This window comes from Danio rerio, chromosome 16 (assembly GCF_052040795.2).
Source record: "Danio rerio strain M-AB ecotype USA chromosome 16, GRCz13ab, whole genome shotgun sequence".
Lineage (NCBI taxonomy): Eukaryota > Metazoa > Chordata > Actinopteri > Cypriniformes > Danionidae > Danio > Danio rerio.
The window spans coordinates 8,604,846-8,627,481 of NC_141036.1; the positions used below are offsets into that span (position 1 = coordinate 8,604,846).

Sequence of the window (22,636 nt, forward strand, 5' to 3'; positions counted from 1 at the left end):
ATGAAAATTCCAGTAGATCAGCAGTTTCCGAATTACTCAGACCTGCCTTTCTGCCACCAACTACCATGCCACCCTCAAAGTCACTTAAGTCACCTTTCCTCCCCATTCTGATGCTCGGTTTGAACTGCAGCAGATCATCTAGACCGTGTCTACATGCCTAAATACATTGAGTTGCTGCCATGTGATTGGCTGATTATAAATGAACGTTAACAAGCAGTTGGACAGGTGTACCTAATAAAGTGACCGTTTTTTGTATATGTGGGCTTAAAATTGTAGCAAAGTTATATTCCATTGTCCCTGCTAAAAAAATAAATAAACAAATAACATTTATGAAATTGGGTGTGGCAGTGGGTAGCATGATCGCCTCACAGCAAGAAGGTCGCTGGTTCAAGCCTCGGCTGAGTCAGTTGGCATTTCTGTGTGGAGTTTGCATGTTCTCTCTGTGTTTGTGTGGGTTCCCTTCGGGTGCTCTGGTTTCCCCCACAAGTCCAAAGACATGCGGTACAGGTGAATTGGGTAGACTAAATTGTCCGTAGTCGATGCATGTGTGTGAATGAGGGTGTATGGTTGTTTCCCAGTAATGGGTTGCAGCTGGAAGGGCATCCACTGCGTAAAACTTATCCCGGATAAGTTGGTGGTTTATTCTGCTGTGGAAACCCCAGATTAATAAAGGGACTAAGCTGAAAAAAAATTAACGACTGAATTTATGAAAATTAAAAAAAGGAAAAATGATGTGTGAAAAATATAATTTCCTAAAAAGTTTAACAAATTTGATTAATCTTGACAGTAGACGCAAACTAATACTAAATCTGTCCTGTAATGTAAATTTACTTCATATTTATGGGAAATACACACAACATATTTAAGCAACTTGCAAGTGGGGCAAAATCATTTGATAATTATTTTTTCTTGCTGCACATTAGGCTTGTATATCATTTGAAAATGCTCCTTTTAATGGCTTATTTTGTTTGCTTGGTCAGCTAGTTATGATTATGTCAGATCCTAATGGGGCTTTTTAAAGCAACCTGAGAATGAGTGAAAAAGCTCTGCGGTGATCAGCGCATATGGAAATCCCTTTATTGGAAAGTCACAGACCGCATGGGAGACATACTGACACTGACATTGCATTAACTCTCTGTTAGAACAGGATCCATTTACACAACAGAGCCACACTTTGCAGTGCGGTTTTGAGTGAGGTATTAATTCTTCAGGGAAGAACTTAACATGGAATCCTAATTGACTAAAATATTTTTTAATGCAAACTGCTGGAAGTAAAGTCAAGAAAAGCTTTGTAGATATTCAGTCAGTTAAGTCTGGTTACTAACTGGCTGCTATTTTATGTTGTTTTTGGATCTTTGCACCCAGTATGAGATGATTGTATGCTTAAATGAGGCCTGACATCTGCACTGTAAAAATGCTCAAATTTTTGCTAAAATATGCGCTCACCCAACACCCAAGAATTAACATAACAGTTAGGGTTGTCTTTTTTTTTTTTTTCAGATTGCAAACAACCCTTCATTCAGAAACAACCCTCTATATATTTAGAATGTTACACCCAAGACAAATTTCTAATCCATCCATAGACCCAAATATTTATTTTTTTATCTACTCTACACTGAACGGCCACTTTATTAGGTACACCTGTCCATCTGCTCGTTAACGCAAATTTCAATTTTTTAATCAGCCAATGTATTTAGGCATGTAGACATGGTCAAGACAGTTTGCTGCAGTTCAAACCGAGTATCAGAATGGGGAAGAAAGGTGATTTAAGTGACTTTGAATGTGGCATGGTTTTTGGTGCCAGATGGGCTGGTCATTGTATTTCAGAAACTGCTGCTCTAGAGGGATTTTCACGCACAACCATCTAGGGCAGGGGTGTCAAACTCAATTCCTGGAGTGCCGAAGCCCTGCACAGTTTAGTTCCAACCCTGCTCCAACACACTTACCTGTAGGTTTCAAACAAGCCTGAAGGACTCAATTAGTTTGATCAGGTGTGTTTAATTAGGGTTGGAACTAAACTGTGCAGAGCTGCGGCCCTTTTGGAACTAAGTTATGACACCTATGATCAAGGGTTTACAGAGAATGATCAGGAAAAAAAAAACATCTAGTGAGTGGCAGTGCTTTGGGCACAAATGCTTTGTTGATGCCAGAGGTCAGAGGAAAATGGCCAGACCGGTTTCAGCAGATAGAAAAGCAACAGCAACTCAAATAACTCCTCGTTTATAACCGAGGTATGCAGAAGAGCATCTCTGAACGCACAACACGTCCAACCTTGAAATGGTACAATTTGTACAGGTTCACCAAAATTGGACAATAGAAGAAGGAAAAGCTTTGCCTGGCCTGATGAGTCTCGATTTCTGCTGTGACATTCAGGTGGTAGGGTCAGAACTTGACGTTAGCAAAACAAATCATCCTGCCTTGTGTCAATGATTCAGGCTGGTGTAAGGGTGTGGTGGATATTTTCTTGGCACACTTTGGGCCCATAAGTACCAGTTTAGCATTGTGTCAAAACCGCAGCCTACCTGAGTATTGTTGCTGACCATGTCCCTTCCTTTACGACCACAATGTACTCATCTTCTGATGGCTATTTCCAGCAGGATAAAGCACCATGTCATAAAGCGTGAATCATCTCAGACTGGTTTCTTGAACATGACAATGAGTTCACTGTACTCAAATGGTCTTCACAGTCACCAGAACTAAATCCAATAGAGCACCTTTGGGATGTGGTGGAATGGGAGATTGGAATCATGCATGTGCAGCCAACAAATCTGCAGCAACTGCGAGATACTATCATGGCAGTATGGGGCAAAATCTCTGAGGAATATTTCAAGTACCTTGTTGAATCAATGCCATGAAGGATTAAAGCGGTTCTGAAGGCAAAAGGGGGTCCAACCTGGTATTAGTAAGGTGTACCTAAAAAAAAAGTGGCCGGTGAGTGTATCAATACACTGTTAGATTGTTTTATTTTTACAATGTATTGACTCAACTTAAATTGTTAAGCAACTTGCATAGTTTTTTTTTTTTTGAGTTGACTCAACTTTTAACCAAAGTACTGCAATTGACTTGAATTGAGTTTTGAGTGACTTAATTGAAGCTGAGTCAACTCAAAAACTTCCAATATTATCAAAAGCTCTGCAGCAAGTTGCTTTACATTTGGAAATATGCACCCAGACTTTTCATTTTCAGTCAGCCAGCCCCAGGGCTTCTTGTATTAAGTGTCTTTACATTACAAAACTTCCATGTTTAAGTTCTGGTTTCTTTAAAAATCAGTGATCTTCACTGCCGCATAGATATTCTGTATAAAGTGGGTCTCAGATCGGATAAGAAGCACTGCATCAAGTTCCGTTTTCCTTCATCCAGGTCTTTAAAATTTGGCAGCTTATTTGAGTATTTTCAAGTAGTTTTTGTGCTAGCCTGCTGGTCCTGATGGCGCTAGTGCGTATGCGGTTTTTCATCTCGTTTTACACTTGAACAACTAAATGAACGCTTATGTCTATTTAACTGAATGTATTGTAATTACATTAAAAATCGATGAAGTAAAAACAACCTAGTAAAATTGACAATAATCACATTAACCTTTCATCGAAAGTTCATCATTGGCGGAAAAACAGCTGTGCATTTAGCCCGTCTTAAGCTAGTTGAGTCCACTTTTTTTTTTGTTTTTTTTTTTTGCAGTGTACCTGAGGTTTATGAGTTTTATGTTCCTGCAACTGTCAGAATTAGTTTGATGACTTTCGGGCTCGCCCTTTTAAGGCGGTACTTCCAGATCAAGCACATCATCAAGCAGTGACTCAATGCATTTAGGCATGTAGACATGGTCAAGACCAGTGTTTCTCAACCACGTTTCTGGATGACCACCGGTACTGCATGTTTTTTGTCTGTCACACCCATTACAGGTCTTTCAGTCTCTGCTAATGAGCTGATGATCTGAATCAGGTACGTTTGGTTAAGGTGACATGAAAAATGTGTAATGCTGGTGGTCCTCCAGGAACGTGGTTGAGAAACACGGGTCCTGACCATGTCTACATGCCCAAACGCATTGAGTTACTGCCATGTGATTGGCCGATTAGAAATTTGCATTGACGAGCAGTTGGACAGGTGTACCTAAAAAGTGGCTGGTGAGTGCATATTGATACCAAAGGTTTCTCAATGAATACCATGGAGTGTCCTGTGTGTCTAAAAACTGAAGCCAAATGGTCCTGACCAAGCATCAATACTGTATATGACAAGTTGGAAGATTTAATAATACCGTAAAGATCAGTAATGCTATTTTATATATGTGTTTTACTGAGCTGGATGTTTGGCATATCAAATTATCTTCACATTCTCTCTTTAAATCTATATTTCGATCACGATCATCACTTGACCACGTTCAGGAAATGTAAAGTAATCACAGATTTTTTTGTGATCATAAAAATATTTTGAATTCTCTCTATTGAGATTCAGCTGTCCTCCACCGAAGCTAGGCATCTTCGCCACCCTGACGCCTCACACATCTAGCCAAGAGCCGCTATAGCCCGAGCAGATGAATCACACCTTAACACTGACTGGAGATGAAGACAGCCAAACTGAATTAGATTGTTCTCTACGTCGTAGGGTGTGCTGAATACGTGTATTTTTAGCTGCTGGAAGTGTGATTTGACACTCCATTAGCCAGAAGAAGCCGGAAAGTCAGTTCTTCACAATTGGATTAGGATAGAGAAGGAAGGGAAAACAGGCATATTAAAGCCTTTCTCGCTATGCTATAACATGGTTTGCAGTCCTTGGGTTCATTGCCACTACACAAGCCTTAGACCTATAAATACTCTTGCTTGTCAGTGGTGTTTAATATCAAAATCGTGATCCAGCATGGTTTACTGCAGTTTGATGTGTTGCTGTTTGGATGCAAAAGTTAACCAATGACATGAAAATCCATTTCTCCTCTTTTCCAATTAATATGCATGCATTTTTCTTTAAATTATCAATGTTCAATTATTTGAATGGTGGTATGTACATTAAAAGGACAGTACACTCAAAAATTAAATTGACTCCGCCCTAAAATAGTTCATAAATACAAAACAAGATATTTTAAAGAAAACTGAAGACCTGTAACCACTGACTTCCATAGAAAAAAAAAAATACTATGGAGTTCAGAGGTTATTAGAGGTTATTAGAGGTTATTACAATGGCTTAAGCTTCTTTAAAATATTTTCTTTTCTCATAAATCGAAGAAAGAAACTCAAACAGGTTTGGAACAAGTAAAGCATTTTCAGTTTTTAGTAAACAATCCCTTTAAGCAAATATGTATTGTATACTTGTATACCCACATATTTATACACTTTGTGAACATAAAGTATATACAGTAAAGCAGGAAATTATCCATACCCCTGTCAAATTCTTACTAATATTCTTATAGTTATAGTTATTTAACTAAAACGTGTTTTTTTTAAACTAGAAATGACACAGACTTCAACTAAAGATAATAAGATGTTGTACAAGAGGCATCATTGTGTAAAAAAAAATATTTCTCAGACTTTAATTTTGAACAGTAAGTGGCATGTCCACAATTATTTTTACTCAAAGTTCTTACCGTTCCAAATAGTCCAAGCTGTTTCAAAGCCTCCTAATTTCCCTGATTCATATGGAACTGCTGTTTTAATCAACTCAACAGGTGAAAAACAAAAGCTCTCTGCTGTTGGTTTGGGGGAAAGTCATGGCTAGGGCCAGACGGAATCTGCTAACATTTTTTTTTGCTATTTCTGCGCAGATTTGTGTTAAAAATCTGCGGATTTATGCGGAATTATTTTGGGAGTATCATAACTAAAATCTTAATATATGAAATAAAAAGTAATACCTTTTAACTTTTATTTAATGTTTACAATACAAATCCAATTACATCCTCTCATATAATATATTTACTAAACGACAGGAACTATGACTTCATAAACTGTATTGTAAATAAATCATACGAACATTTGTGTATTAGTCGATAATAATACTGAAATTAATTTAAAAACTGAATAAATATTTACACACATTTACAAAAAATAAATAAACAGAATCAATGATGAGCTAAAAATCTGCGGATTTCTGCACGTGCAGATTTCGTGTGGGCCTAGCCATGGCTAAGACAAAGGAGCTCAGTGAGGACCTGTAGCTGCACGTTGTGACTGGGCTATAAGACCATATCTAAATGTTTTGAAGTTTCAGTGGCTATAACGCAAAGTATAATATATATACAAGGTGATCTGCACTGTCAAAATATCTCATAGGACGTGATCGGAAGCCAAAAATGACACCTGTACTGACCAGGAGGATAGTAAGAGAGGTATAAAAAGAATCCAAGGATCAACATCAAGGCCATCCTGATGAATCTTGGCAACATTTTAAGGCAGACAGTCCAAAGGAGAAGAACTTCCTGAGTTCTTCCTCAAAGAACTTCCTGAGGCTTTTGTTGAACACATAGAGACAGTACCTTGGTTTATGTCTCATCTGCTCACTGAGCAGTATAGAGTCCCCATCACTATTCTGGGGTATTAGGACCAACACAGTCCCCTGCTGGTCTCACTAACACCACTTCCAGCAGCAACCTAGCTTTCCCATGTGGTCTCCCATCCATGTACTGACCAGGAGCAGCCCTGCTTAACTTCACCAGCGACCATGTGAGAATTGCAGAGAGCTAGCTGCCGGCTATCTCCAACTGGATCTCTGCTTCATCCATATCGGAGTCTCCTGACTGCGATTGTCATTGTGCTGTTAATCTGTGATGCAGAAAAAGGAGGCATGCTGAAACAGTGGGTCCAGAATAACATTTAAAGACACAGGCGTATTTTCATCAAAGTAAAATACATATGTCAGAAACATTATTCTACACCGTATCCTGAGCTGCTGCTGCGCTGTTGGTCATAGGGGAGTGGAGAGTATGAGACTGATTCCAGTGACGCTCCAGGGACAGACGAGTCTTCGCTGAGGCCAGCTTCCAGCCTTCACTGCTGAGTCTGCAGCTCTGCACAAGACTTTGACCAGCGGAGAAATTAAAATGGTTGTGCCGTACTGAGTCTGGTTCTCTCAAGGTTTTTTTTCTTCACTCTCTTATTGGAGAGTTTTTTTTCCCTCTCCGCTGTCGCCAGTGGCTTAAATGGTTCAGGATCTGAAAAGCTACTCATCGATGAATTTGCTCTTCAGTGTTTGGACTCTCAATAATGACTTCAAACCACACTGAACTGAGCTAAACTGAACTGAACTTTAACACTAAAAACTGAACTACCCTGATCCACTTACTACGACCATTTATGTGAAGCTGCTTTGACACAATCTACATTGTAAAAGCGCTGTACAAATAAAGCTGAACTGAATTGAATTGAATCTTATTTTACATAGAAGCCCTTTAATGAGTTTGACGGTAGACAGAAGAAATGTTCTTCTAATTCTTCTCTAATATATATCATACAACCACTGAAAAATCTAACTGCATTCCATTCCATTGAATTCTCAACGAAACCCAATACTGGCTACTCGTATAGCATTCATAATTAGATAGGGAGCCAATGCAAAGTTTAAGAGTGAAGTGATATGAACGATCAACTCATTCATCATATTAACTCTGATGTTTTTATATTTGAGGTGTTTAGAAGACTATAAATGAACCTTTATCGTTCATTCCAATCTCTCAAATGGTCAGAAGTAATGGACAATATGGATTAGATGACCACAGAGAGGATCTACACAAAGATAATTCCTCATTGAATTATTTTTAATTAATTATTGCTGGCAGCTCTATAGCATTCTAGGATGATGGGTTCCTATACAGACTGTGCATACAATATTGTGCTTTATTGATACAGCTGTATCAGATATTCTATATGTAAACCAAATGCTTTCAGAAGACATTTATGCTTCCATTAGGCGTCTGAAATTGAGGAGGGTGTGAAGTGTAATTCCTCTACAAGCAATTAGTCGAGCAAATGCTTTCAAACTGACACACACTGGCCACAGAGAGAAATACCATTTTAATGTCCATTTTACACAGTACATCCACACAGCAGTTAATCAAACAGCACACAATCAGGAACAAGAGAGGATGTTGATGTAACGGTACACAAACTCTGCGCCCAGAGTGCATTTTCTCAAACTATATGACAATTATGGACCAAATGAATCTTAAAGAGCCCCTATTATGGATTTTTGAAAATGATCTTCCATGCAGTGTAACACAGCTCTAAGTGAATGAAAACATCCAGCTGAGGTTTAAATCTAAAAGTGCACCGTGTTTAAAACTATTGATTCTTTAGCGAAATAGTTGACAGAGTCGAATAAACGAATCGAATTGGGTTTGAATACTTTGTTTGATCGCATCAACATCAGGGGCTGTATTTTGACGGTCCATGCACAGAGCGCAAAACGCAGGACGCAAACGCTTTCAGGGCGTGTCAGAACGGATTTTTGCTAATTTAAGGATGGGAAAATCTGCTTTGCGCCATGGCGCATGGTCTAAAAGGGTTGAGTTTATTTTCTTAATGAGTTATAGGTGTGTTTTGAGAATAAACCAATCAGAGTCTCATCTTCCTTTATCTTTAAGAGCCAGCTGCATCGCGTCATAAGCGCATTTGATATTAACATGACTTAAAGTAAGTTCACTTTCGCTTTTGCTCTTGTGGATAGGGAAACCTTACCGCACAGACATCAATTAGCCTATAAATAATTAATTTCGCTCGTTAAGCGCAAATATTCGTTTCAAAACTATTTCTAAATTTAGTTCTAATTTCCAGCAAACAAATAAATGAACAATAATAACAAAGTGTGTTCAAAATACTGAGTTATTTCCAAACACACATGCTGTGCCCCTTATGGTCTAAAACCTGACAGGTGGACAAATCTAAGCTTGTTTTAAATAAAACAAACATAAATATGGATATAATGAATAATACTGCTAATAATAGTAACATTATACAAAAGCAAATTGAATGAACTGAAAAAGCCTCCCGAGATGAAGAAAGTAAGGCAGTGGTTCTTAAATCCATGTAGGCTAGAAATTAATATGTTTTGTAATATTTGAATAATTTATATTTATATCCTATATATCCTTAATATATATATATATATATATATATATATATATATATATATATATATATATATATATATATATATATATATATATATATATATCTTCAAGATATTATATCTTTTTCATATGTAAAGATATTTGTGTATTGCTCTACATCTTGTGTGTAGTGTGTAAGCCAGGCGCACTTTGCACCAGACAATAGACCGACTTTGTTCTGGTATAAAGAACAGACTATTTACAGTTTCTCAAAATAGCAACGCGCCAAAACACGCCTGCTTTTTTTAGAACAGAACGCCTTTGGCCGCACATATAAACGCAAATGCATTTGCTATTTAAACAGTGTGGCGCAATGCCTCAAAATGACCCTTGCGCCGAGCTGAAAGTAGCAAAAGACTATTGCGCCGCGCCTTGCGTCACATAGCGCCGGGTGTATGATAGGGCCCCAGATGTAGTTCAAGTTCCGGAAAAATGTGAAAGACTAGCAGAGGCGCAGGGGATCACAGTACTGATTATGACAAAGTTAAGATAAAGTTAAAGTTAAAGTTAATTTTCACAACAATGCCACAGTATAGCCAACCTAGTGCTGTGGTTGTTCCTGTCGTTTTCCTGATTTTTGATACAATAACCTATGCTGCAACGCGGGATTCGACGGCTGTTTGCTATTGAAGGAGCAGCAATGACTAGGGGATAGTCATAGGGCTGCACAATTCTGGCAAAAAATGTGAATCACGATTTGTTTTGCTTAAAATCAAGACCACAATTCTTTCTCACGATTCTGTGAATGTAAAATAAAGTTTGATTATCCTATTATTGCTGTTAATTCTCCAACATATGGTAAAACGACAATAATAATATTAGGCCTATGTGTAGGTCTACTGTTACTTAAAATGCTAAATTTTATATTATGATGGACTTGAATAGACTCTCAATATGTCCTGTTTGTTATTTTAATTTTTTCTTTTTTAGGTTAGTCCCTTTATTAATCTGGGGTCGCCACAGCAGAATGAACCCCCAACTTATCCAGCACGTTTTTTACGCACCGGATGCCCTTCCAGCCGCAACCCATCTTTGGGAAACATCCACACACACTCATTCACACACACACACGCATACACTACGGACAATTTAGCTTACCCAATTCACCTGTACCACACAGTCTTTGGACTGTGAGGGAAACCGGAGGGAAACTCGTGCTGAACGCAGTCAACAAATCGCAATAGACTGGGTCATCGGTCCAATCAGCGCAGATTAGCTTCGCGCTAAGGAGGGGTTTGGGAACAAATGAATCGCTGAACAGTTCATATAAGGAGTCGCTGGGATAATTAGGTAAAAATAAATGCATATTATAAGACAATGAAAGTGTTTTTTTGGTCTTGCACGCATATAAGCATGTTGTTGGAGACCCCTAAAACCAAAATATGATTTTTTTATGCAAAAAAGGGGCTCTTTAATCTACTGACACTTTCAAAACTTGCTGAAGGCATTTAGCTGAGTGCCAGAAAATATCCTGTCACATTCTCATATTCTAGAAATATTCTGCGAGAAGACCAAACACTTAACTAAACATTCCAGCAGACTACATTAAGGTTGTTTTGATGCTGTACATTTACTGTCATTTTTCAGATGCCATGCTTATAAGAGGGCGATTAAAACAAAATGAATGTACGATTTTGGGATGCCCTTTACACACACTTCCCAACTGGTAATTTTTGTTTCTCTGTCCATACTTCATGTGTGATGTCACAATTGAACATTTGTCCTCTACTGGAAGAAGCGTTTTCCTTCAGATCCTCAAAATCAAAAAGAGGTTTTCAATATGGCATCTGCACAATTGAACACTTGTGTGTGATGTGTGTGATCAACTATAATCATCTGCCAGGCAGTCTGTCTGGCCACCCAGCTGTAAAAAGCATTGCATGCAACTATCAAAAAGCCAGTTCTGTTTTGTATATGTAAGGAAAAATAAAGATAATCATCATACACAGTCATATATCCTATCAGAAGTATTCATAACTAAGACAAAATAATTATTAAGACTTTCATATCTTACAGTTGAAGTCAGAATTATTAGCCCCCTGAATTATTAGACCACTTGTTTATTTTTCCCCCCAATTTCTGTTTAACGAAGAGAAGATTTTTTCAACGCATTTCTAAACATTATAGTTTTAATAATTAATTTCTAATAACTGATTTATTTTATCTTTGCTATAATGACAGTAAATAATATTTCACTAGATATTTTTCCAGACACTTCTATACAGCTTAAAGTGAGATTTAAAGGCTTAACTAGGTTTATTAGGTTAACTATACAGGTTAGGGTAATTAGGCAAGTTATTGTACAAGGATTGTTTGTCTGTATATTTTCGAGAAACAAATATAGCTTAAAAAGGGGCTAATAATTTTGTCCCTAAAATGCTGTTAAAAAAATTAAAAACTGCTTTTATTCTTGCCAAAATAAAACAAAAAAGTCTTTTTCCAGAAGAAAAAATATTATTAGACATACTGTAAAAATGTCCTTGCTCTGTTAAACATCATTTGGAAAATATTAAAAAAAGAAGAAGGAGGCTAATAATTCTGACTTCAACTGTATGTAGTTATGTATATATGTACAATTATTACGTTAAAGAATAAAATAATTCTATATCAATTTTATATATAACTATAACTAACTATAACTATAACTTAATTTAGCAAGACTATACAAACTAATGTTGAATTACAGCTATACATCCTCTGATATAATTGTAGCTTTTGTGGTCTATCAGAGTGCATCTGTTAAGTGTGCAATGAGATAGCCTTGTGGCAAAGTACATTAGCACGTAATATCACAAGTACTGGAATCCCTTTAGAATAGCCTTCCATTTCTTTCCATTGTTAGTAAATTGCTAGTTTAAACTAGACTAGAAAAGGTAGTTTATTACAAGAGTTTATTTGGAGAGAAATTCTTGATCCTCCATGACCATTAGCACACAAATGGACACTTGTGTCCAAGATTCATCAACATCACTTGCCTGAATGAAAGCAAGTAAGAAAAATATTACAACCTGAAAATGGCATGTTTAACTGCCCTGCCTACACTTCCTTTTATTCATGAAAGAAATCGCATATGCTATAAGCAATGCCATAAGATTTTAATGCTTAAATTATGAAAAGGTTTTTTTTGGTAATTTGCAGAGATTCATCTATTCATTCATATTCTTTTCAGGTTAGTCCCTTTATTTATAAAGGGTCGCCACAGCTGAATGAAACACAAACTTATCCAGCATATGTTTTACATAGCTTATGCCCTTCCAGCTGCAACCTATCACTGGGAAACACCCATACACTCTCATTCACACATATACAGTGCATCCGGAAAGCATTCATAGCGCTTCACTTTTTCCACATTTTTTATGTTACAGCCTTATTCCAAAATTGATTAAATTCATTTATTTCCTCAACATTTCACACACAATACCCCATAATGACAATGTGAAATTATTATTATTATTTTAATTTTTGCAAATGTTTTAAGAATTAAAAACCTAAAAAATCCCATGGAAATAAGTATTCACAGCCTTTGCTCAACACTTTGTTGATGAACCTTTGGCAGCAATTACAGCCTCAAGTCTTTTTGAATATGATGCCACAAGCTTGGCACACCAGTGTTTGGAATTTTTTGCCCATTTCTTTTGGATGGGAAGCGACGGTGTACAGCCATTTTCAGATCTCTCCCGAGATGTTCAATAGGATTTAGGTCTGGGCTCCGGCTGGGCCCCTTAAGGACATTCAGCCACTCCATTGATATTTTGGTGGTGTGCTTTAGGTCATTGTCCTGCTGGAAGATAAACAGTCGCCCCAGTCTGAGGTAAAGAGCACTCTGAAGCTGGTTTTTATTCAGGATGTATTCTGTACTAGCTTTCTATTTCCTGCTGCTGAAAAACATTCTCACAGCAGGATGCTGACACCACCATGCTTCACTGTAGGGATGATATTAGCCTGGTGAAGAGCAGTGTCTGGTTTTCTCCAAATGTAACGCCTGATATTCACTCCAAAGAGTTCAATTTTAGTCTCATCAGACCAGAGAGTTTTGTTTCTTATGGCCTAGGAGTCCTTCAGATAACTTTTGGCAAATTCCAGGTGGGAAGTGTCTTCCGTCTTGCCACTGTACTAGGGATGTGCGGAGCAGCCGGTATTTGTATTTGTATTTGTATTTGTTGAGGGGGGAAAAGTATTTGTATTTGTATTTGTATTTGTATTTGTATTCGAGTAAAATTCAAAATGGCGCAGAAATATATATTTTTTCTATTACACTTCTAATTTACGTTATAGTGAAAGTATTGTTTAATTATACCCATTATATAAATTATAGATATGCAATATTGGCTGTTGTTTTTGAACATGTGATAAGAAATGTCATTGAAAAGAAAATAACATAGAAGCCATTATCTCATCCATGGTTAAACCAACAACTAATAAAATCCCATTGTGAATATTATGAACCCCACCACCACCGTTCTTGTTTAAGGACACTGAATAGACAGAATAAAAACAAATAATACTTCAAAAAACTGTTCTTCTTCTGAAAGAACTTTTTTCCAATGGACAGAATTCCAAAAATAAGCTAAATAAATCTAAATAAAACCCTGCCTGGGAGATCTGGCAGAACAAAAGTATTCTATATAATACTAAAAGATGCAGCCTTGCTATTATCATCTGCCAGCCACAAAAAAGACACAAAGTTTGTTTGTTTATTTAGAGATATCTGCAAATATTTTTCAATGGAAGTCAATGGAGGAATATGACTAGTCAGTCATAATATATTTGCAGATATTTCCAATCTGAATTATAATTATGACAAGTCAAAATATAATTAGAGATATCTCTAAATATATTTATGGATAGTCTCAACAAGGTTTAAATGCTAAAACGGCTTGCCATACGCACAGTGGCACAGTGGAGATTTCTCTAGTTATATCGTTTCAGTCGTTTGTTATGCAGTGACATGCAGTCAAATATTTCGCCAAACAGTCCTTAGGGATGCGGTGACACGCAGTCAGATATTTTACCGGACAGATCCGCCACTTTTGGCGCGCATAAACAATCATAAAGCTCTCGTGCTGCAGGAATGAGGAGGTCTGCTGAAGGCGCACAGCTGACGTGCAGAGAGAGGTTTGCGTCTTTAATAAACTACGGCAGTTTGCGATCACTGAACAGTAAGAATGATTAATAAATCCATATGAAACAGTCCCTTAACAGTCACGTCTCGCTTTCAGTTTCGGGCTTTGGCGCGTTTTGCACTGAGCGTGTCTCTCTCTCTCTCTCTCTCTCTCTCTCTCTCTCTCTCTCTCTCTCTCTCTCTCTCTCTTTCTCACTCACTCACTCACTCACGCGGGCATGCACTGTGGTCTCATGAGGAAACGCTGCTTTTTGATATAGTGTTTTTCTTGCTCCCGAATACAAATAATTTTTCAAGTATTTGTTCGAATCAAGTATTCGTAAAAACACGCTATTCGTGCCTTTCCGAATACCGTATTCGGGTTCGGCTCCACCCTTACACTGTACCATACAGGCCTGATTAGTGTATTGCTGCACAGATTGTTGTCCTTCCGTAAGGTTCTCCTCTCTCCACAGAAGAATGCTGGAGCTCAGACAGAGTGACCATCGGGTTAATGATCACCTCCCTGACTAAGGCCTTTCACCCATGATCACTCAGCTTAGATGGCTGGCCAGCTCTAGGAAGAGTCTTAGTGGTTCCAAACATCTTCCACTTATGGATGATGGAGGCCACTGTGCTCTTTGGAATTTTCAGAGTATCAGAAATTTTTCTGTAACTTTCCTCAGCCTTGTGCCTCAAGACAATCCTGTCTCGGAGGTCTACAAACAATTCCTTTGTCTTCATGCTTGGTTTGTGCTTTGGCATGCACTGTCAACCCTGGGACCTTATATAGATAGGTGTATGCCTTTTCAAATCATGTCCAATCAACTGAATTTACCACAGGTGAACTCCAATTAAGCTGCTGAAACATCTCAAGAATGATTGGTGGAAACAGAATGTACCTGAGCTCAATTTAGAGCTTTAAGGCAAAGGGCTGTGAATACTATGTACATGTGATTTTTCAGGTTTTTTATTTATAATAAATTAGCAATTATTTAAAAAAAAAAAAAAACTTTTTTTCACATTGTCATTATGGGGTATTATGTGTAGAATTGTAAGAAAATAAATGAATTTAATCCATTTTGAAATAAGGCTTAAAAGTGAAGCACTATGAATACTTTCCGGATGCACTGTACGCTGCGGACAGTTTAACCTACCCAATTCACCTGTATCACATGTGTTTGGACTGTTGAGGAAACCGGAGCACCCGGATTACTGTTTATTTTCATAATCATTATTTTAAATGTAGAACACAAAGAGTGTCTGCATAGAGAAACATTGTATGTGCTGGTGAAGATTGTGGGTTTACAGGGCTTTGACATATAAATATGAATTTGTTTATAGGGCTTTAAAAGATAAATTTAACCTTTACCTACGTGACCTTGTGTTTCTACAGCACTAAAAATTCAGTGAATTACCTTTAAATTTGTGTTTAATTTGACTACTCAGCATAGCAATACACATTTCTAATACTCAAAAAATGTAATTTTGATGTACTTAAAGAAAGTTTACAAGATATAGACCTATTCATAGAACATCTTATTAATCTTTACTCAATGTGATTTTTGCCATAACATAAGACCCTGTGACTTTAACAGAGTTTAAAAATCTTGATGGTTCAAGATCCAAACTTTCGTCTATCCAAAATTTTGTCCAAAAAAAATCTTTATTTTGTAATACCTAATGGAATCAAGTCAGGTGATTGGCCAGGCCATTATACAGCTTGATACATTTCTTTTTCTGAAACCATTTGAGAATTAACTTGGCTGTGTTTTGGATCATTGTCTTGCTGAAATGTCCACCCTGGTTTTTCATCATCCTGCTAATGTAGATGTTGGACTTTACAATGAGAAAGAGTAGAGGGTTGCTGAAGAACTACTGAGAGATTTCAGCTGCTTTCTGGGCTTTCACTGCCTTTCTACACCTCCCTTTCTTTATGTAGGAAGGGACAAGAAGGGTGGGGAGTTGTGGGACCCTAATAATATCTCTGGGAGCCCACGCATTTTAGAATCCTCCTAACCCCCCCACCCCTCGAACCTGCCAAACACAATGACTTCAGTGTCCTCTTTGTTTAACTGATTAAAGTTTTAGCACATCCAATTGTTAATTTCATCAATGCATTGGCAGAGGGTGTGTAAAGGGCTGTAGTCATTAAGCAGTAAGGTTAATTAGATCTGACTGTCATCAGCATAGCTGTTTTTACTCATTATTTGGCTCAGAGGAAGCATATAAAGTTTGAACAGAAGAGGTGCCAGAATTGAGCCTTGTGGGACTCCACATGTCATGGGTGTCCACTTTAACCTATGGTCACCATACTGACATAGTGACCTCTCCCTTCAAGGTAAGATCTTAACCATTTGAGGACCGTCTCAGACAGCCCAACCCAGTTTTCCAACCTATCCAGAAGTTTGCTGTGATCGACAGTGTCAAATGCAGCACTGAGATCGAGCAATACCAGCACTGTTAGCCTGCCTGAATCTGTATTTAGGAGTATATCATTGATTATCTTTATAAGAGCGCTCTCTGTACCTTGAAGCTTAAAAACTTGTTAACCTGGTTAAAAACAACCTTTTCAATGACTTTGCCAATGAAAGGGAGATTTAAGATTGGCCTTTAGTTGCTCAGTAGGGTGTTATCCAGGTTGCTCTTTATCAAGAGGGGTTTAACAACTGCAGTTTTAAGTGAGTTTGGAAAAATCCCTGAGAAAAGTGAAGCATTTACCACTTTTAGGAGATCCATTTCTAAACAGTTGAACACTGTCTAGAAATATGATGGAACTAAAAATTTTGAAGAATGAAACGTTTTGAATAATTAAATGGAGAAAGGATTGATTTCATTTAAACCTGTTAAAAAACAAAACCTTCATGTTAGTTGAGTTAGTTGAGATTTTACACCAGTATTGTTGAACTTGACAGCTTTATTCTTCTGGTCAGTTTGAGAGTTACATGTAATAATCTGAAATGTGCATTGCAACATCGCAGGAAACCCGTTAACTGTACAGTTTATTTTGTTCTCAGTGCTCCAGGATAGGAAACTGCAGCTAGAAATTCACAACGAGATTGAAGCTATGGTGCCATCTGCTGGTCTGTATAGTTACTACAATAGACTGTATATCTAAATTAGCTTTGTGGATCTTTCCACTAATTTAGCATTCATTCATTGAAAAACACCACACATTTATTTTTCTATCTTCATTTGATTATATTTTCATATAGGTAAGCACATTTATTTGTCCATAGGACATATAATCTGTTACTGTGAAGGTTTAGTGAATTACTTTTTTCATTGTTTTGTTCGAGGATTTTTAAGACATTTGCCAAGTCTTAAATTTGCAGCCTACTTTTTCACATTACTTAATTGAAACATGTATTTCTTTAACTAAAAACAAGAAAAAGTGGCACTTTTTCCCGATATGATCATTTTTTCATGATGATTTTCTCATTTATTCATTAATTAATTCATTTTCTGTTAACCTTTTTATGTATTCTTGTCATTTTCCCTGTGCTTTTTGTTTATTGTTCGATCTAAACAATAATAAAGATATAAAAATGTAGCAAAAATTATAAATTGAATTACAGCATCACCAATATAGGTCATGGGGTATTAAACTTGTAAAATCTATTAGACTGCTGAGGATTACTTGAACAATATGTTGATAATAATAATAAAAGATTCCACAAAACTTTGTGATTATATTACATTAATGCAATCTAACTTGCAATAAACCTCAGCATTTCTGAAGATATATAAAATTCACACACACACACACACACACACACACACAGCTTTTGGGAGAAATGCACTTTATTGCGAACGATAACACACAGTACACAACTACTGTTTTAATAAGTTCCAGAGTCAGATCTTTTTAACTTATCAGGCACAACAACAATAACTACGTGAGCCTTGCTGAATCAGGAACAATATTTTTTTAGGAAATGAAAGGAATTAGACTCTGATTAGGCTCAATATTTCATTTCATTGAGCGACAGTGGAGAGAAAAACAAACAATAAAGGCTAATGTTTCTATAAATCAATCCACAAAATATTCTCTGTAGCCATTTTAAAGATAAATCATTCTCTGAATAGGTAAAAAACATTTCATTTTTATAATAGACTCATTTTCAAGTGCACGACGGTACATTTTTGGACAAAGTGCTTACAGCTGGAGGACACATGATATAAGCATAAAAGCTCACAAACACAGAGACACACTTAGTAGAAATATGTGACGGCCTACATACTGCAGTTTCTAGTACAAGTGAATGCTACTTTTGTTCTTTTTTGACAAAGTTTGATGATTACAAGGGCTGCAACAATTAGTCGCCAATGTCGACTCTTAAAAAAAATTGTTGACTATTATTCTTGTCTATTGGAGGGACTGATTTTTTTTGTTTTGTTGGTTGATAAATCCCTTACTTTGATTTTTTAAACTTCTCATCAGACTGATCTAAGTGTATTTAAAACTTAGCAAGCTGTCTACACTGAAAAAATGATTCATTGTATTGAATTTACTTTATTTTTAAAATTTAAATTACAAACAATTTTTATGGGCTGAATTTAAACATTCATTCATTCATTTTCGTGTCAGCTTAGTCCCTTTATTAATCCGGGGTCGCCACAGCGGAATGAACCGTCAACTTATCCAGCACATTTTTACGCAGCGAATGCCCTTCCAGCCGCAACCCATCTCTGGGAAAAATCACACACACAATCACACCGACACACATACACTACGGACAATTTAGCTTACCCAATTCAGCTGTACCGCATGTCTTTGGACTGTGGGGGAAACCTGAGCACCCGGAGGAAACCCATCTGAACGCAGTCAGAACATACGAACTCCACACAGAAATGCCAACTGAGCCGAGGCTCGAACCAGCGACCCAGCGACCTTCTTGCTGTGAGGCGACAACACTACCTACTGCACCACTGCTTCGCCCTGAATTTAAACAAACTAATAAAATGAAGTAATTAATTCATTAATTTTCCTTCGGCTTAATGCCTTATATAGCAGGGTTTGCCACAGCAGAATGAACAGCCAACTATTTCGGCATATGTTTTACGCAGCGGATGCCCTTCCAGCTTCAACCCAGTACTGGGAAACATCCATACACTCTCATTCACACACATACACTATGGACAATTTTAGCTTACCCAATTCACCTGTACCACATGTCTTTGGACTGTGGGGGAAAAACCCATGCAAACACGTGGAGAACATACAAACTCCACAGAGAAATGCCAACTGACCCAGCCGAGGCTCGAACCAACGACCTTCTTGCTGTGAGGCGACAGCACTACCTACTGCGCCACCGCATCGCCAATATGAATATTATGACTTAATTTTTTTCCATATTTGTAAAAGCTTAAAAACAGACATGTTGGGAAAAATCATATCAGTTACTTATGAGAAAGCCGCTGCTTGTCTTTTTATTTGTACAATAATTTTTCTAATAATTGTTTACCGGTTAATACTTTGCCATTGTGGCTGTCCTAAAGTAAAATGCCCCTTTTCTGTCCCTTTTTTTTAATTAAATCAAACTGTTGACAGAGATTCTGCCGTGAAGAGATTTGTTTACAAAATTATATTTTCATTTTTGGTTTGAAGTGAAAATGATTCAATGACAAAATTAGAAAACTGAAAGAGAGTGATCTGTTCAGTTTGATCAAAGTTCATTAAAACATCTCAAGTTCATAAGAACATTTCAAAAGCTGACAATTGTATTATTTTTTAAATGATTACTTAGGATCTACAACCGTTTCAACTCGTCACAAAAGTTGAACAATCATTAAAAACCTACTGATTAGTTATTGAAATATTTAGTGATTAGTTGTTGGTTAATTGATTATAATAACAATCTTTCTTGCAGCCCTATAATGATTACAGGGGTGAGGATGAATACCGTGAAAAAGAAATCTGCAATCGACAAACATGATATGATGTGCCTGTTTTGGACATCATGCCATATAAATGTAGGCAGAGGGAGCCTGGAATGCTACACACTCATGGCAGACACCATTATGACAATCACGGACGCACAGATACACATATTTTGCCAATAAATAGCATGAATCAGCGATAGAGTGGAATTAAGACAGTGTGAAAGCAGATGTGGTACACTCTCAGAAATAAAGGTATGAGAGCTGTCACTGGGGTGGTACCTTTTTGTACACATTTGTACTTGAAGAATCCATATTAGTACCTCAGAACTATATAATAAGTATTAATATGGACCTTTTAGGTACAAAATTGTACCTTTTGAAAAGTTACCACCCTAGTGACAACTAGATACCTTTATTTTTGAGAGTGTACAAATGTGATGTACATTGCAGTGGTCAGTGTAGCAGTTCCTGAAGCAGCTCTGATGCCAGCTGACGGATGTGGCACCAGGCCTCCTGGACATGCCGTGACTCAGTAGCGCGGGCACACACGGCAAACCGCAGAACAAACAGGCCAGCCAGGTGGCAAGGAACCAGATGAATCTTCCGTGCGCTGTTGATCCTCTTCAGCAGATTTTCACTTAATTCATTGGGGCCCTGTAAGGTTTAATACACAATCGAGTAAGTATACTTTGTAACTGCTCCCTTTCAAGGATGCATAACTCAAATTCATTTGTTAGCTCTTAATATTAGCTCTTTGTGTGTGTGCTTATGAATTTCGTTGAACACAAAACTAGATGCTCTAAAGAATGCTAGAAAAAAGCAACCAGTAGCCATGTGAATTAAATTTAGGCTCAAAATTGGAATATTGCACAAAGGATTTGCAGGTAATGCAACGTTTCCATCAAATGAGTCAGCTAAATCTTCACAGCTAAATCTGCGCTCTAGTAACTTCATTAACCTTTGCATACCCAAAGTTCGCACTTCATTTGGTCGCTACTCTTTTCAGTTTTCTGCTGCTGATGCTTGGAATTATCTGCAGCAGACCTTAAAGCTCAGCACTTTCATTCCGCTATCATCTTTTAAAAATTCTATTCAGTCAATAGTTCAAGATCACTGTGCTTGTTTTTAGTTTTTTTTTTTTTTTTTTTTTGGTTTTATATGTTATTATCTGCATTTGTGTTGTTATTGTATTGTGTCCCTAGTGCTCTGTACTGCATCTCCTTTTCATGTTGCCTCTTGGCCAGATCGACATTGTAAATGAGAACTGGTTCTCAATTGACTTACCTGGTTAAATAAAGGTTATTATTCCTGATAAACGCCAAATATCAAAAGAAAAACTGATTTTTTTTAATCATTACATGATCTTAAAACAATCACAAGACTATTTATTTTCCATACTGAAATTCTTTTAGTAGAAGTTTTAATTGTAGTTTTCTTAAAGAATTCAAAGTTTACCACAACCATTTTTATGCACATTTTTTGAAATATAAATCACATCTTGGCATTTCCAATAAGTATTTTTCATTGTGATTAATCCCAAATGCACTCAAAATAGGTAAATGGAAACAAGGCTATTGACATCCATAGTACAAACAAAAAATACAATTGAAGTTAAAGGCTGCTTATTTGGTTTTTAGTTGTGATTTGAATAATACTGGGTCCTATCATACATGCTGCACAATAAGGCGCAAGACATGTAAAGTGCAATTTAGTATTTAGTATTTAGTATTGTAACATTGTTCTTAATATCTGAGCTGATATAAATTAAATAACATGTTGTCGCTTTTATATAACAAAACAAAATTCCATATTTGCAGCTGTGGCTTTATATTTACAGTTCAATATTTTCAAAATGAAAGTGAATTTTGCTAAATTTACATGGATTAAAATGATTGTATTAATTTGAAGTTTTAAACTTTTTTTATTTTTTAACCTAGATGATTTCCATAACTCATGCATGAAAGGGTTAAAACCCATTAGTAAACACATTTAAAAATGTATCCAGCCTACCTGTTTTTAGTTGCTGCTTACCACAACATGATTTTGTGCAATCTGCAGCTCTCTTTGCACAGCTTGCACAAATTAAAATAAGTCATACTGCAATTTTCCATAGTTAACCACCTCCCAGAGCCAAGCTATTATAAGCACAGGCCGAGATGTGTTTGTTTCTGTAGTGAAAGTGTTTTTCTCTGACCTTGAGTCTAAAGCAGACGAGACCCATCACCACATCAGCTGAGATCTCAAAGCGTTGATCAGCTCTCACGAAAGCCTCGAACTCTTTAGCCAGTCCTACATGCTGAAACACGATCGACAATACATTGAAAACAGGATATATGCAGATCATTTGAAAATCATTCAAACTAACATTAGCCAAGCAAATATGCATTTATAGCATTGTCAGTTGTAAAAATTATTTATAAATTACAATACAATATAGCAGGTGGGTTTTTTTTCATCCTTTTTAGCGTTTTAAAAAAAACTTGACTATAATTTAGTTCACGTTTTCAGTGTATTTCTGTTTTTTTTTGCAGTGTATTTCTGAGTTGTAATGCCCAGATCTTATCAAA

The 22,636-nt window shown here is 36.9% G+C and overlaps 1 protein-coding gene and 1 long non-coding RNA gene across 4 annotated transcripts in view; one reads left to right on the forward strand and one right to left on the reverse strand.

Annotated features, from left to right (window-relative positions):
• Positions 1 to 22,636, forward strand: part of LOC147840126 (uncharacterized) — a 402,217-nt gene that overhangs the window by 179,360 nt on the left and 200,221 nt on the right. The window lies entirely within an intron of this gene.
• Positions 17,970 to 22,636, reverse strand: part of ddc (dopa decarboxylase) — a 44,584-nt gene continuing 39,917 nt past the window's right edge. Inside the window, 3 exon segments of one of the 2 annotated variants that reach the window (NM_213342.1) lie at positions 17,970 to 19,178; positions 19,208 to 20,723; positions 22,264 to 22,365. In NM_213342.1, coding sequence (NP_998507.1) covers positions 20,523 to 20,723; positions 22,264 to 22,365 — 303 coding nt within the window. In that variant the 3' untranslated portion in view covers positions 17,970 to 19,178; positions 19,208 to 20,522. 2 annotated transcript variants of the gene reach the window in all.